Here is a 16,507-nt window from a genome sequence, read left to right as displayed (position 1 = left end):
CTAGATTGCAATGTGTGCTTTTCAAATAATGAATGTGTAAAGCAATTGCAAGGGAGGTGTCTAGAAATTCTGACTGGATCAAGCTCACTTCTGTGATGAATTGAATTTGGGACAGCTGGTTTTGCAAATTATTTCTTTAGATTTTCCTTCTGATTTGACATGTTTCCATTGTTTTAGTTGTCCATAAATGGATATGATAGAAAGCATAATTAGACTGAATTTGTATGTACTGTTTTATTCATAGGCAGCCTTTATGACTCAGGAATTGGTAGCTTGAGTTGAAAGTTAGGTAGGTGCACACTAAACAGAGAGCAGCAAGGAAGCCAACAACAGTGGACAGATAATCTTGGGCCACTTCCCCACTCCCAGGATTTGTAGAGCTGTCATGTCAGGCCTAGTGCCATCAAGAAAAGTAAGCAACCATAGATAGCTGGAGCAACTAGGAACAACCACTTGTAAAGGCCCATACTAAGACCAGACTAGGCTGTAGCATCTGGACAATCATGGGCTAATTTTTCATATTTATTTTTGGCCCACTAAGGGAAAGGAGCTCAGGTGCTGGACAAAACTCCCAACTGCTGTCTCCCAGCTAGTAAAGCCAAGTGACTTCTCTGAAGAGCTTGGGGTGATGAAACAAGTGGGAGAAACCAGCCTGCAGACTTGATCATTAAGATGGGTGCACAACTTTTTCAGAGCCACTCGTCTTGTCACCCACCAAGAGATTCAGCTGCCCTCCACCATTCTTCTCCACTCTAAAAAAGGTCTTTTGGGGTCCTTGGAGTGAGGTATATGCTAAGCAGGGTGGCCATGAAAGCGCCTGTGCTGCTGCGGTGGTTTGCAGCTGATGGTACCTAAAATCCCTGGGAGCAGAGGGGTTTCAAATCAGCGTAATGTCAGCACAGGCACTTTCATGGTCACCTTGTCCAGAATGCCGTGCCCTGAGGTCCCCCTTGGATCTTCCTAGAGATTGGCAGGGGAAAGCAGACATCAAGAGCCGTACAACTGGCCAGGTGGGATGGAGTGGGGATGCTCCGTCAAGGAGCATCAATTTCCTCACACCTGCTGCCTAAGACAGTTGCCTTGGTTTGCCTAATGCACTGATGGCCACACTTGGCCCTCCAGCTGTTTTGGGACTACAGTTCCCTGGGCACTGGTCCTGTTAGCTAGGGATGGTGGGAGTTGTAGTCCAAAAACAGCTGGAGGGCCAAGTTCCTAAAGGAACGGCTGGCTGTGGACAAAAAGCACTACTGTCTTCTCTGGATTGAGTCTTGTTTATTGATCCTCATCTTGTCCATTACTACATCCAGTGCTATTTTTCTAGAAAAAGAGGTGCTAGGACTCGCCATGAACGCCTCCCTTGTTCTCTTACAATGGCAATGGTGCCAACCTGAGAGGTGCCAAAACTGAGTTCTGGTGAGTTCTGGCTGAAAGTAAGCCCTGCCTACAGCCAGATGCTGATTTAGAACACCCGCAACCCTACTTATACAGTGGTACCTTGGGTTACAGACGCTTCAGGTTACAGACACTTCAGGTTACGGACTCCACTAACACAGAAATAGTACCTCAGGTTAAGAACTTTGCTTCAGGATGAGAACAGAAATTGCGCGGCGGCAGCAGCGGGAGGCCCCATTAGCTAAAGTGATGCCTCAGGTTAAGAACAGTTTCAGGTTAAGAACGGACCTCCAGAACGAATTAAGTTCTTAACCCGAGGTACCACTGTATTTGATTGTGGGGGACAGATGAGTGTAATGATAATCTGTGTATTGGTGATACTCAACCTCTCCAGATGACTTCTGGCAGTGTATCTAAACGGGAAACATGTATTTTGGTTGTAGTCCTGGGATTCCTGGTGTTTTTCATGTGTGGATTTTGGTTTTAAGCAGCTTCCTCCCATTGCATGAAAGCTGCCTGAAACACTATATGGATAGCATTGTATGGACTGTATTCATTTATAATTTGTGATACTGTATTTTTAGGGTTTGAAGATCCATCAACTAGATTTGGTTTAATCTAGAAGGGTGAGATCTAAACCCAGGGTCTTTAGGTTCTGGTGTGTTAACTGCATGAGGGAATGGGGAAAAAAAATAAATGATAAACTTTATAATTCATTTTCTATTTCATTCAGTACGTTAAAGAAAGGATCTGAAACCCCTTGCTTGCCATCTTGTTCTAGTCTTGACTGAACACAAAGGGGAGAGATACCTGACTGGGGGCCTAGAGTACCACCAATAATATTTAAAGCAAAACACTCCATTCTGCTGAGACACAAAAGAGACACCAAATTTGCCTGCAAACACCCCCTACCAAAAAAGTAAAAAGTGCAGGATTCACCCAGAGTTAAAAAGACTAGGATTTCCATGCCTACAGTGACACCTGCAGTATATTATGGAAGCACTGCCAATCTGTAATTATGATTTCAATTGTTTTCCCTTACAGTTGTACTCCGAGGGAGACTCTCTGTCTGTAAAATATGTGTTAGTTATGCTGGGTTGAACTAGTGGAGAATCTGTCCTGTACATAATGGTGATAGTGATATTTATGAAGTGCTTTTCCAGAATGCTTCACATAGAAATCCTGACAGAAACCTGCAAGGTTCAGCGTTATAATTCCTATATGAGGGAACTGCAGTGAAGCATTGCAGTACGAAATGCTCCTGTTCACTTGTAGAGTCAGCCATGCCCTTTTTTTTCTAGGAAACTCAATTCTATTCCTCTTTTCTGCACAGTTTTTATTTTTCCTACTCCAATAGTAAGGCACCATTCCTTGACCACTGAACATATTCACTTTGGGTCCCGTCCCCCCTTCTTAGTTTTTGTTTTACCAGATATTCTTGGGAATACCAGGGTTCTGCCATGCTTGCTGGTCCCTCCCTCTTGTCTACCATTTTGAATCCCTAACCATGGGCACTTCCATCAGAAATAGGAATTGATATTGCAGGTTGAAAGAATAGTGGCGTAACTACACCTGTGGGAATGTTGAGGGTGGCAGGAGAGGATATATTGTTTATTAATATCCTTCCTAACTTGCGCTAGCAAGTTTCTTCACTTAGCAGAGTGCATCCCCCTTATTACGCAGCAGAAAGCTGGTTGCAAACTCGTGTGAGTTTCTTAAGACAATAAGCAATTCAATCTGGCTTGTCCAGATTGAGATATGTTCTAATATTCCTGGTAAGACCCCTTTTGAATCCCTCCTAAAAGAATAAAGACACCACAGTCTTATTCATTAGTAACAAAAAGTAGTTTTACTTATTATCAGGCAGTGTGATCCCTGAAGGCAGGCTTAAGGCTTAAAGTTACAAACATGTACAAACAGGTTTACATGTACAAACAGGTTTATGGGAGATTACCTGGGGGACTGCTGTGGCAGCCAGCAGTATGGTCCAGGTGATGCAGGAAGCAGACAGGACGAACAGGAAGGTCGAAAAGAGGAGAGGTGGCTGCATGACTTGGCCTTTTACCAGGTCTGGAAAGGTCATGCCCACCTACTAGTCACATGCAAGGAAGGATGCTCCAGGCCAGGAGGAACAGGAAGTTTTGACTGGCTGGACCAAACATTCCCTTGCATGTCCACTCTAGCAAAACAAGGAATGTTGTACTTGACTGCTCCCACATGGTCATGGTGAAAGCTGAACCGGGATGTTCCCAGCTCACATTCATGCCCTGTCCAAGCAGGTGACTTGGTGTAAAAGGATGTCAGAGAATTCTGACAAAAACAAGAGCAGAAATTGCCAATGTCTGCTTATTCCTCCTGAGAATAAAATTGTTCTTGTCTGCTGCTGTTGCTTTCAATCCGTAAATGAGATGTAATTGAAACCTGAAGGTGGAACCATTGTTTTGTTTGTGCTTTGGTGTTCAAATGTCTAACCTGTGGAGCATGAACCTTAAAGCAGTGTCTTTTCCACACTTCTTCCCCTGTGCTTTTGCCACTCAACCCTTCTGTGCTCTGGAAGATCTCAGACACGATCTAAGGTGCACTTTTAGGACCAGGTGGTAGAGCCAACCGGTCAGCGTTGCTTACCTGCGCAAAACTAAATGGGTCAGTTGTAGAGAAGTGGTGGAAGTTAGCTAAGAGATATGATGTGACCCTCTCTAGAACCGTTCTGGCTACTTCAGAATGCAGAATCAATGAAGGCTCAGGAAAATTTTGTTGCATAGTTTAATACCCATTGCTAATCTAATCCATTGGTGGTGAAGTTAACAACAAAAGGGCTGAACTAAAACATACAAACTCTGTTTGAACATTTTAGTGTCCTGTGTGTTAGATATTTACATGGAGTATCTGTCTACCTTTGTAAATGAACTTCTGCTGACATTATTTTTCATGTTTTTTGTGGGGAAGGATAATGTTTTGGTGTGCCCTTCAGAGGCTATCTGAATGGAGAAAAGTTTCATCAAAGCTGGTATTCTGTGAAGCTCTGCCTGGGGAGCAGAAACCGAGAGGAACCAAAGATCCTCATTTCGTCGCAATTGTTTGTTACTTTTAGGGTGGTTGCGTATGAACCACCACAAAGGAGGAAACCTGCCACCAAAATACAGGGCAGATTTGCATTTGTTCATTTACATTCCTCTTTATCTGTGCTCCTTCGGTGGGAAGTGTGGGATATAAATTTAATAAATGTCAAGATGGATATTTTGGAAAAAAAATAATTTAAATAAAAATGCAATACATTAATAGAGCTTGGATAGCTCAGTTGGTTAGAGCGTGGTGCTGATAATGCCAAGGTTGCAGGTTCGATCCCCATAAGGGACATCTGCATAGCCTGCATTGCAGGGGGTTGGACTAGATGATCTTTGGTGTCCCTTCCAACTCTACAATTCTTTGATTCTGTGATTCATTATAGTGGGGAGAGGGTGACCTGTGTGCTTACTCAGTCTGCTGTCCTGGGGCTGCTAGCTGTTGATGGGCAGCTTCAAGGCCTCAGCAATCTTCTTACAGTTCTGTCTCTCTAATCTGAACTTGGTAAGGTAAAGGGACCCCTGACCATTAGGTCCAGTCGTGACTGACTCTGGGGTTGCGGTGCTCATCTCGCTTTATTAGCCGAGGGAGCCGGCGTACAGCTTCCGGGTCATGTGGCCAGCATGACCAAGCCGCTTCTGGCGAACCAAAGCAGTGCACGGAAACGCCGTTTACCTTCCCACCGGAGTGGTACCTATTTATCTACTTGCACTTTGACGTGCTTTCAAACTGCTAGGTTGGCAGGAGCAGGGACCGAGCAACAGGAGCTCACCCCGTTGTGGGGAATCTGAACTTGGACCAGAGCCCTAAAAACAGATGACTGTCCTTAGTAAATTCAGGTACTTGGCCTCTCGGATTATTATTTTTCATTCACTTTAGGTATAAATTGATTATTTTAGCTTACCGTAAGCTTTCTAGGGCCAATGGTTCTGATGCTGGCTGATATTTTTACTCTGGAAAAGATATTAGGGAAGGGGAATCTGTGGCCTTTCAGTTGTTGCTGGGCTACAACTCCCATCACCCCTAACCATTGGTCATGCTGGTTCTACTGTGCGAACACCCTCCCCAAGGTTGATGTGTTATCTTTGCTGATCCGTAGAATCATAAATGGAAAAGTTGCATGGGTAGCCGCTATAGATACCACCTTTTCACCTGTTTGTGTGTTCAAATGATAATTCCTCTTTCAAAAAGAAAACCACCCCATGAGTTCCAGTAATGGTGCTAAATATTGGAACTTCAGTGTCAACAAGCCTGACATTTCATTCCTTAAAAAAAAATCATTTAATTGAATGCTAAAGATTTTATCTGAAGTTCTCAGGCAAATAGATACTTGTGAAAGGCTATTTGACAATTAGGAATAGTTCCTTGAACACTTAGCAGACCTGTTTTGAAATAATAACACAAATGCAATTGGTTTTCCTTGCTTATTTCTCCTGCACAAAAGAAGTTATCCTTGAAAATGGGTATTTGATTTTGATTGTTAGCAATTTGGGTGAGAGTCTATTTTGTAATGTGCTGTTCAAAGTGGGCTTCGCGCTAATGTCCTTGAGCTACATCTTTACTTCATTTTAAACTGGGGGTGCGATTAAGTCAAGTTCCCTTTCCTTGCAATTGCTAATGCTGGTTTTATTTGTAGTAATTGTAAGCAGAGCCTCTCCAGACTGAGAGGGCGTTAAAGTGCCTGCAGGTGTCATGGCCAAAGGTATTCTGACAGCTCCTTCACAATGCCTGCCATTTACCAGGCGGGGTAATGTTGTTAGTAGCTGCCTTGGACTCTACTCCTGTCATTCAAAATTGTCTCAAGCACACACACACAAAAACCCCACCTCCCAGTTTATGATCATAAAGACTGAAGATTTGACATTTCTATTCCATGGGCAGGGACATACGAAGAGGGGTGCAGGAGATGTGGGCCGCCTCGGCTGTCATCCCTGAGGTGTTGACAAAATGGCACACCACGGGGGGTGGCACTGAGAGTGACATGGTGGCTCGGCCCCCACGCTGCCCATGCACTCCATGCGACTTTAAAAACAGCATAAAACAGCATAGAATACAACATAAAATCAATAAAATTCAAAAATTCAGGGGTCATTTTTGGGGAAAAACCCAACCCAGTCAGTAGACATCGAATGATCACCAGGGCTAACTGGCCAAGTTGGTCCTACTAGGGCCAGCAAGGAGACCAGGGAAGAATTAAATGTGGGGTCCCAGAAAGGGTTTCTTCATAGAAGAGGAAAGGGAAAAGGGAATAGAGGATCAGGCTAATTCAGATTGAAGGCCAGGTGGAATAGCTCTGTCTTACAGGCCCTGCGGAAGGAGATCAAGTCCTGCAGGGCCCTAATCTCGTGGGACAGAGCATCCCACCAGGTCGGAGCCGTCACTGAAAAAGCCCTGGCCCTGGTGGAGGATTCATTAGGGCCCGGGACATTTAAGCTGCTATTATTCATTCTGCACTAACTGCAGTGTCTGGTCAAACTCAAGGAAAGCCCCACATAGAATACATTGCAATAATCTAATCTTGGAAGTCACTGGTGCCTGAACTACTGGGGTCAGCCCCTTCTGATTCAGATATTATAGCGAAATAAAGTTGTGTGACATCAGCATACTGATGTGTATACAGTTGGTTTCCAAAACTCCTGTCACACTTCAGTGTGACCAGGAAAGAAAACCCAAAGTGGGGCTGTGCAGGTGGCTCCCACCGTTTGTTTTTGTTTTTGAGACAAGATAAGCAGGATGCAATCTTTAGTGCATTTGAAAAAGGGCAAAGCATGGCTCTCACACCAAAGCAGGGGTGTCTTTACTATTGGGCGTAGTGGCGCAGCGAGCCAGGGTGCCAAGCAGTGGAGGGCGCCAGGCAGAGAGTCTGGGGAGGGGAGAGCGAGGAGGTAAGTGAGGCGAGCAGGGGCTTGGTGCCTGTGTGCCTCCAGCGCCCGTCGGAGGCGGGAGGGCTCCGGATGCTTTCCCGCAGCCCGGAGCTCGCTCTGCTGGCTCCGCGACACACCACCTCCTTGGCTGCGTGGTGTGTGCTTGCATCCCAAGCTCTGCACATAATAAACATGACTCTTACCACCACTCCCCCCCATCCACTCTACCTTGAAAGATCTCCCGCTCAAGGCTACATGCTGTCAACAACTTTGGGGTCCTGGGAAACGGGGGAGGTCCTGGGAAACGGAGGAATATTTGCACCACGGCGCCGGATATGCTTAAGACAGCCCTGCACCAGATATTGCTGTTACTGAGGCAGGTTTAACATCCTTCCAGTGGTGTAGCGGTGGTTGTCGGTACCCGGGGTGCATGTGCGGGGGCAGCCCGGCCGTCTGATGCAGCCATTGGAGGGCAGAGAGGAGCTCTGGACCCATCTATGATTCCCCTGAGTTGTACCCCATGACTTTTCCTTGTATAAATGAAATGGCTGCCATTGCCTCCTGTAGAGAATGTGTTGAACTTTGGGGACAGTGTTGGCAGTGGAGGAAAAAAACAATTTGCCCGCTCACCCTCTATATGCAAGGTGGGCTAACCTCTACTTGGACGTCCCCATTTTAGGGCTAAAGGGTGAGGGTAAAATGGAATAAATACATAAACAGGAGGATAACAACTCACCTATTACTTCTGTGCTTTAATGTGCATTGGAAATTGAATCATGCATTTTTAAAAAATTTGGGTGCATAAAAATAAATATGTCTCTGGAAAGCAATTTCTTAGTTCAAATTGAATGCAAGATAATCTTGCTTTTCTGCCAGTTTGGCTTAATGAGTAAACATAGAACAAGAGGGCTTAAAATGTAAAGTCTTGCTTCTTATTTTGTACATGATGCTGTTATGTGCAGCTGTATTCCAGGGATTGGCTTGCAAGATTTGGGGTGATCTTGCGTACAGTGGTACCTCGGGTTACAGACGCTTCAGGTTACAGATACTTCAGGTTACAGACTCCGCTAACCCAGAAATAGTACCTCGGGTTAAGAACTTTGTTTCAGGATGAGAACAGAAATCGTGCTCCGGCGGTGCGGCGGCAGCGGGAGGCCCCATTAGCTAAAGTGGTACCTCAGGTTAAGAACAGTTTCAGGTTAAGAACGGACCTCCGGAACGAATTAAGTTCTTAACCCGAGGTATCACTGTATTTGTACAACCTCCACAGAATTCTCAGAGAGAGTGTCTCTACATGTTTATGTAACAGTCTCATTTGGTTTGGCATACCTGAGTGTCTCGGGCAGCAAATATGAAAAGAGTGATTGACAATATGCATCCTTAAGCAACTGTATATGTGCCCTTGGAGAGCTGGTCCAGTCAGGGCCCCCAAACCATGTACGTACAGTGAGAACATGTGTATCCTAGAATCGTAGAGTTGGAAGGGACCCTGAGGATCATCTAGTCCAACCCCTTGCAATGCAGCTGTCTCGTATGCGGATCAAACCTGCAACCTTGGCATTATCAGCACCACACGCCAACCAACCGAGGGGCTACCACAATTGTTCACTCACATCTATGTAGTTACTGTGGGAAGTCCCATTTTATCCACAGCAATCCTATATGCCATATAAAGTGAGACGCTGCCCTTCATTCCGTTTTAGAGAGCCAAGCGCACAAAACCTTTCAGCAGGAGGTAAAAATTCGATAAATATATTTGTGAATTGTAGACTGCAAATTCCGGTGTAGCATCCATATATACCCATGGCGCATGAAGTTTTTTTTTTTTTAAAAAAAGGGATCCGCTCTGAAATCTTGCTTGGCCCTTTCCCCTGTATCTGTGCCCTGGGTGGGTCTTCGCAGGGTCTGAGGAAAGTTCAGGTTATAGGCTTTGAGCAGGGCTTCAAAAGCAGCTGAGAGGCCGGCGTAGCACATCTAAGGAAGTGCACAGCATCTAAGCAGAGAGTCCCGCTTTTCTTCTCAGTGCTTGGCACGAACCATTACCATGACAAAAGAGGATTATTGACTTTCATAGCCACCCTGCCTTTGATTCGAGGATCGCTTTGATTCAGGGCTAGCGGCCTTCGCTTGCAACATTCGGCGCCCGAGTCTCCTGCATCAGGTGAAGAAAGGCGAGTGCAGAAACGGATCCATTGTGCCAGAGTACCCACAGCGTGAGTGGCTCGAGTGAGTACGGCAGGTCGAAAGGATCCCTAGAGACTATTAAAAACAGCCGAGAGGAGAGGAAGACCTTCTCTCCCTGAACTATAATTCAGGGAGCTGAATTGCTTTCCAAACGGAGGGTGGGGAAGAAACAAACACACACACAACACACTCTGAGCTAGAGAGAGAAGATGAGGCAAACGGATCGGATGGAACAGATGTGGGAGCTTTTGTTGAAAGGCCTCAGAGGCTAGCGGGGTGGCGATAGGCTAATTTGAGGCGCATAATGCCGGGGCCCTTTCATATGCAGAGCAGTGCTTTGATCCGGCCTGGATGAAAGTGATGAAAAGTGGAGAGGATGGCTGGGGGTCTTTTGTCTTTGACAAAAAAGGCATCTGCCGGGCTCTAACCCTCTCATACCCCACCCCCTTGGCCTAGCAGGCTGCTCCAACAATGCTGGCAAAAGGGACAAGTGTCTCCCCACCCCTGCCCTGACAGCTGAAGAAATCTCAGCCAGGAGAATGAAGCCTGGAGCACTATGTTGACTACAAAGCTTAATCAATTTTTTCCACACTACCAAAAATTGGGGACAGGGAGGAGGGAGAGATTGTAGTGGAAATAGGGAGTTGGGGTGTGTGTGTGTGTGTTTGTGGGGGAAGGTTTCAAATAAAGTTGTTACTTTTGTTCTCCCAGTGCATCCTTTCAGAAGATGCTTTGATGTTGGTGTGAATGCGTTTTAGTAGGGATGGTGCATCCTTGTTCGGGTTGTGGGTAGGGTGGGGGGTGAGAAATATTTTTGAAAAGGCAACAAACTTGGCTTGGCTTCCTGCAAGCCAGTCCCAGGAAGGTTTTGGAATAACAAATGTAGCACAGTGTAAGGGAGCAAAGGGCGGGGGGAAGGAATCTGTATTCTGTGCAGTTTATTCGGGGGATAACAATAACAACAGTTGTGTGGGGTTTTGTTGTTGTTGTAAAAGTGTAGTATATATTCTGGTTAGTCAGTTCACACTTTCCAGCTGACTACTTCTTCCTTGCCTAACTTCCCTTCACATTTCTGTTAGCGAGTAGCAGCACTACCTATATGCAGAACATCTATTGGGAATAGATTTCCCAATATCGAAAATCTGCTTTACTGTTGCAGAATTGCTTATGCAGGACATGTGTCGATGGCCACTTTTCATCTGGGGCTATAATTAGTACACTGGATTCTTTGTAGAAGGCCCAACCATGAAATGGCATGCATTGCATATAATGTTTGTAAATTCTGTTGTATTTCCCACCGTCCCAGGACATTATAACCAGTTTCACCCCAAGTACTTATCCGAAAGACTTCAGACTTTCTGCTTACCCAAAATAGAATATTATACAGCTGCAAGAATATTCTGTTAAAAGACCAAAGTTGTCACCTTGCTTTAACGGTGGGTCCACTGAATCAAATACCGACATTATAATGCAAAATGTGGATGGGGCAGGCAGACCAGGTTCTGTATCTTATAGTATGAAATCAGTCTTTTGAACTATTTTCTAATTTGCCAGTGTAGGGGAGGTAGGTTCGAGGGTGGTCCATGAGGAATTTGGAGTAGAAAGGATATTATATGGCTTATTGGGAACCTTTTAAAAATGTATGATGGGGAAGTTGAGTGGCACGGTGCATTTTTCATCCACAGATTTTCTGGGCTGCTTTTGAGGAAAAACTCCATTTGCACTACATCTTTTTTTTGGAAATTGTTGTGTTAGGTCAAAGGGAACATCTAGTATGTGCTCTTACCCATGCGTTATGTGACATGTTTGTAATTTTTGTTAAGTAGGCATTTTTGTGGCCAGTGTTTGCCATGCTCAGGCTCAGTGCGGACCTGCCGTGAGAGAAAGTTAAATATAGGGAGGGAGTGTAATGTAATGTAATGTTAAGTGAGGGACATTGGGGAGGTGTGGCTGTGGCTTCGTGTGGGACACAAGGGCACTTTGGGGTAGGGGAAGGAGGTGTGTGTGAGAGAGGCAAGTACAAACCAGGCCTAAGCCATGAAATGTTTACAATTCAGGTAGGCAAAGTGGTTTAGAAGATAGGTGTGGAAGGAGGCAAGGAGATGAGGAAAACTATATTTGGAGAGGCATGGGGTGGAGAAAGTAATATCTGAGGTGCACAGCTGTATACATAAACAAGGAGTTAAAAATATACATTATTTATTTTTACATTTTATGGATTTAAATACATGTCAGCACTCCTGATTCATATTGGGACCAAGGCACTAGGACAGGAAGCTTAACTCATCCTCGTGTGCCATTTCCCTAAATAAATGCACCTCAGAGCTGCCAGTTGCCCATTGGGCAAAATGTAAGCAGTGTATATGGTACCTATATGGTGGCGCTGTGGTCTAAACCACCGAGCCTCTTGGGCTTGCCAATCAGAAGGTTGGTGGTTCGAATCCCTGTAAAGGAGTGAGCTCCTGTTGCTCTGTCTCAGCTCCTGCCAACGTAGCAGTTTGAAAGCATGCCAGCGCAAGTAGATAAATAGGTACTGCTGTGGCAGGAAGGTAAATGGTGTTTCCATGCACTCTGGCACTCGTCACGGTGTCCTGTTGCACCAGAAGTGGTTTAGTCATGCTGGCCACATGACCCGGAAAGCTGTCTGTGGACAAGGTTGTTTTCTGCTGCTCCAGAGAAGCGGACACGGAGCAATGGATCCAAACTACAAGAAAGAAGATTCCACCTAAGCATTAGGAAGAACTTCCTGACAGTAAGAGCTGTTCGACAGTGGAATTTGCTGCCAAGGAGTGTGGTGGAGTCTCCTTCTTTGGAGGTCTTTAAGCAGAGGCTTGACAACCATATGTCAGGAGTGCTCTGATGGTGTTTCTTGCTTGGCAGGGGGTTGGACTCAATGGCCCTTGTGGTCTCTTCCAACTCTATGATTCTATGATTCTTTTGATTCTATGATTCAAACGCCATCTCCCTTGGCCTGAAAGCTAGATGAGTGCCACAACCCCATAGTCACCTTTGACTGGACTTAACCGTCCAGGGGTCCTTTACCTTTTTACCTATACACAGAGGAAGCATTTTTACTGGGGAAATCGCTGAGAGGAGGGGAGTTGATGCCATGCACTTGCTCCAGTTATAAACACATGCACTTGCTCCAGTTATAAACACATGTGCCCATTGCACTTTTTAAACTTTAATTTATTGTATTGTATTAAAAAAACCTGCTGGAATTCTGATCTCAGATGTAGCAACACCAAGTCTGGTTTGATCCTGGAGCGGAAGTTGGTGTGGTACGTCAATCCAGTATATGTTCTTAAGTTCTACACGCTAACTTCTTTCATGCTGCATGTTTAGTCAAAATTAAAACCTGCAAAGTTCTTTATTCAAACATTTTTGGGACAGCAGACTTGTGGACTTGCTCCACTCTGCTGGTAATTTCTAAAGGGTTAGTTTAATTCATTTTAAACAGAGCCAGCTTCTTGCAAAGGTCAATCTTGCATGGTTCACAAACTACTGCGGAGCAGGATCATTTTCTTTTAGAATCCTGCTCTTTCTGTGAAGAGCTCAGGGTGGTGTATCCTATGAAAGTAGGTCAGAGTGAAATAATGTTTATTTTTTGGGGGGAGTGCAACTGTGGAAGGGAATATTATACAGATGTGGCACATGTTTTATGTGTGCAATGTGGGGAATGTGTGCTGTTTGTTGATTGGGGGAGGGATGGAGGTGGCCACACCTACTTTGGCCACACCCACTTTTGTCTTGGCCACGCCTTGGGTGTCATATGACCCCTGGAGGATCAGCTGGGAGGGATTGTGTCTTTGGGATTCCTCATCCCTAACCTCATCCCATATCTATCATCTATCTATCTATCTATCATCTATCTATCTATCTATCTATCTATCTATCTATCTATCTATCATCTATCTACCTACCTACCTATCTCTATCTATCATCTATCTATCATCTATCTATCTACAGTATCTATCTATCTATCTATCTATCTATCTATCTATCTATCTATCATCTATCTATCTATCTATCTATCTACAGTATCTATCTGCTATAATTAAGTTGTTTAGAGGTAGAATAGTGTAGTGGCCTTGTTTGACTGACCTATGAACCAGGATAGTCCCAGTTCATATTTTTGCCTCACTAGGTAGCCTTAGGCAAAATGTTATTCCCTAGCCACCATCTGCAATATAAGGATAATGCTAATCTATTTAAGGAGTTGATATAACAGTTGTTAAGGTAATGTGTATGAAATGCTTGGACTCTCAAAGCACTATAGAAATGCTAAGTTGTTGCTTTCCTTATTGGAATTTTTTTTTTTTTGAAGCGAATCATGAAAAAGGAAACTTAAGGATTTGGACTTTTGACACTGCGTTAATTTTTGGGACCCACTTCTCGATTAAGTTTGCATTTTATCCGTTCCGTCTCCCCTTTCCATTAGTCAAAACCTTTTGACAAAGGAAAAAACAACAACACCTTTTAGAATTCACAGGCTCTGGAATTTTCCCTTGTTATGAAAGCCTTTGACTGTAGGTCACTTAACTGTGTACCAAAGATAAACTCTTCACAAAGGGCACACTGTTTGACGCTGCACCTGGTATCGCAATCGCCCAACATGATAACGTTTGCTAGAACACACTATACTGGGAAGCTTTTAGGTTTTGCTTCTGCATAAAGGCCTTCCATTTATAACAGCTATTAGCTTTGTGTGATCCATCGGCCATAAAGGGACCACTGTTTACAGAACGTAAAAGAATATCAGTTCTTTAACTGCAACCTTATTCATTGCCTCGATAAGCCATATTGTACCCCATGTAGGTGCTATCGGGTTGCAATGGCACACGCACACACATACAGTGAACTAAGGCTTCATCTACATGGGATTCTGCTTCTATTTGCAGCAGAATCCTTTGTGTGGTTACTCAGGGTGATATTCAACTATGTTTTACTCAAGAGTAGACCCACTGAAATGAACGGCCATGGCTAACTTAGGTGCATTAATTTCAGTGGGTCTCCTCTGAGTAAAGGTTTGTTCAGTACAACCTTTGGACATAAATGCTGGTATGTTCTATGGGACTTACTCCCGGAATTGCCGTTTTAGAAAGGATACCTAGATTTAAGCAAGCCCTAGTGTGGAATGAGAACTGCACAATGCAACAGAAAAGTGGAGAACAGAAAAGCCTATAGGTGTAAGATAAAAATATTAACAAATTGATTAATGGATTTCCTGGTGCATTCTGAACATTGTATTCTTTGTGGGAAACTATTCGACGTATTAGTAACAGAAGAGTCAAAATCAATATGCTGATGTAATACTGTCCCTAGCGCAGCTGCTACCAAATTAAAACTGCTTCTTTAACTTCTCATGCATTAAACTTGTACTAATAATCAAACTTGAGGTGAACAGCTAATCACCAAAATCCCCCCCTCTCTCATTAATGTCATTTTTCATGTTAAGCAAAAAGGCAGGGTGCAATCATGAGCAGAGTAATGGTGAAAGGGGACGGTCTGCTTAACCCCCCCCCCCCTTTTTGGACATCTACATCCTTGTCTTGGTTTTGCTTACAAGTTGCTCTTCCCCCTCCCTACACCGGAAGACATACCGATCCCTACATACAGGTGCCAATATCTTTCCTCTGTTATTGTAAGAGAGGCACTGGGGAGGGGAGGGGGAACAGTTTTTAGTACGGGGGGGGGAGGAGAGAATTAAATATCCCTTATTTTTCTATAGGGTTCTGCTCTGAACCACCCTGAGACCCCAGGGTATAGGGCAGTATATAAATTCAAGTGATGATGATGATGATGATGATGATGATGATAAATAAATAAATAAAATGCAAGACTGTAGCCTTTCAAAGAAAGCAAACAAAGCAAAACAAAACACTTTCAAAGAAAAAAACCCCCTAGAGAAATCTCCCCACAACTGCAAGCAACACATAGTGCGGCCATAAGAAGTATACAGTGCACATTGTGGGAATGTTCAGGGAGGCAGGAGAGGATATATTATTAATATCCTTCCTAACTTGCATTAGCAAGTTCCTTGACTTAGCAGAGTTTACATTCCCCCTTTAACGCACAGCAGATAGCTGGTTGCAGGCTTGTGTAAGCCTCTCACTATCATACAATTCAGTACTGAATTTTATGTTCCTGGTAAGTTCTCTTTTATCCCCCTTAAAAAGAATAAAGACACAACAATCTTATTTAAAGTCAATAAAAGTTTACTTATATCAGTTCACAGTTGGATCCCTGAAGGCTGACTTAGTTACAAATATATACATGTGGATCTACCCCATATGTATGGGTGAATAATACCAGTGACTGCAAGCTAACAGTCACTGCAGTTCACACGATGAAAGGAAGATGGAAAAAGAGAAAATGTGGCAGCATGCCTTGTCCTTTTATCACCTGGACAGGTAAGGTCACGCCCACTGCTAGTCACATGCAAAAGGAAGGATGTTCCAGCCCAGGAGGAAACAGGAAGTTTTCGACTGGCTGCACCAAACATCCACCATAGGAAAACAAGGAATATTGTACAGTACTTGACTGCTCCCAGTGGATTACATCCCACATACATCTTCCTCCAAAAAAGTTAGTCAGTCTTGCAACATACCAGTAAATGGCTCGTGCATCCTAATTGTTAGGTCATTAGGAGATTTATTGGTGTTAAGCCATAGTACTTCACATGTTGTTAAAAATGATCTTTCTGTGAATTGGAGGTTTGGGTGGTTAAAGATACACGCAGGGTTTAGCTAAGATTTTTATCCTTTTATATATATATTTCTTAGCTAATGCATTTAAGGACTTATGGGGAACTCTGCCTTTTCCTCCTTTCCCCCTTGCCTAGGTGATCTTTGCTTTGAATCAGACTCTTTTGCAGCAAGAGAATCTCCGAGCAGGCAGCCTGCAGATCCCTTATACAACAGAGGACCTTATCAAGCATTACAACTGTGGGGACCTCAACTCCATCATCTTCAATCATGACACTTCTCAAGTGAGTCTTGCCC

General features: G+C 44.1%; 1 protein-coding gene across 5 annotated transcripts in view; it reads left to right on the top strand.

Annotated features, from left to right (window-relative positions):
* The window catches only part of TRABD2A (TraB domain containing 2A), a 73,151-nt gene that overhangs the window by 32,333 nt on the left and 24,311 nt on the right, over positions 1-16,507 (top strand). For 4 of the 5 annotated variants that reach the window (XM_083593559.1, XM_083593557.1, XM_083593558.1 and 1 more), the window contains exon 3: positions 16,348-16,494. The exons of the other annotated variant lie outside the window; for it this stretch is intronic. In XM_083593559.1, coding sequence (XP_083449685.1) covers positions 16,348-16,494 — 147 coding nt within the window. The remainder of the gene's footprint in view (positions 1-16,347; positions 16,495-16,507) is intronic. 5 annotated transcript variants of the gene reach the window in all.

Source organism: Podarcis filfolensis, assembly GCF_964270895.1.
Source record: "Podarcis filfolensis genome assembly, chromosome: 17".
Lineage (NCBI taxonomy): Eukaryota > Metazoa > Chordata > Lepidosauria > Squamata > Lacertidae > Podarcis > Podarcis filfolensis.
This window is presented reverse-complemented; position numbering and strand designations above follow the sequence as displayed.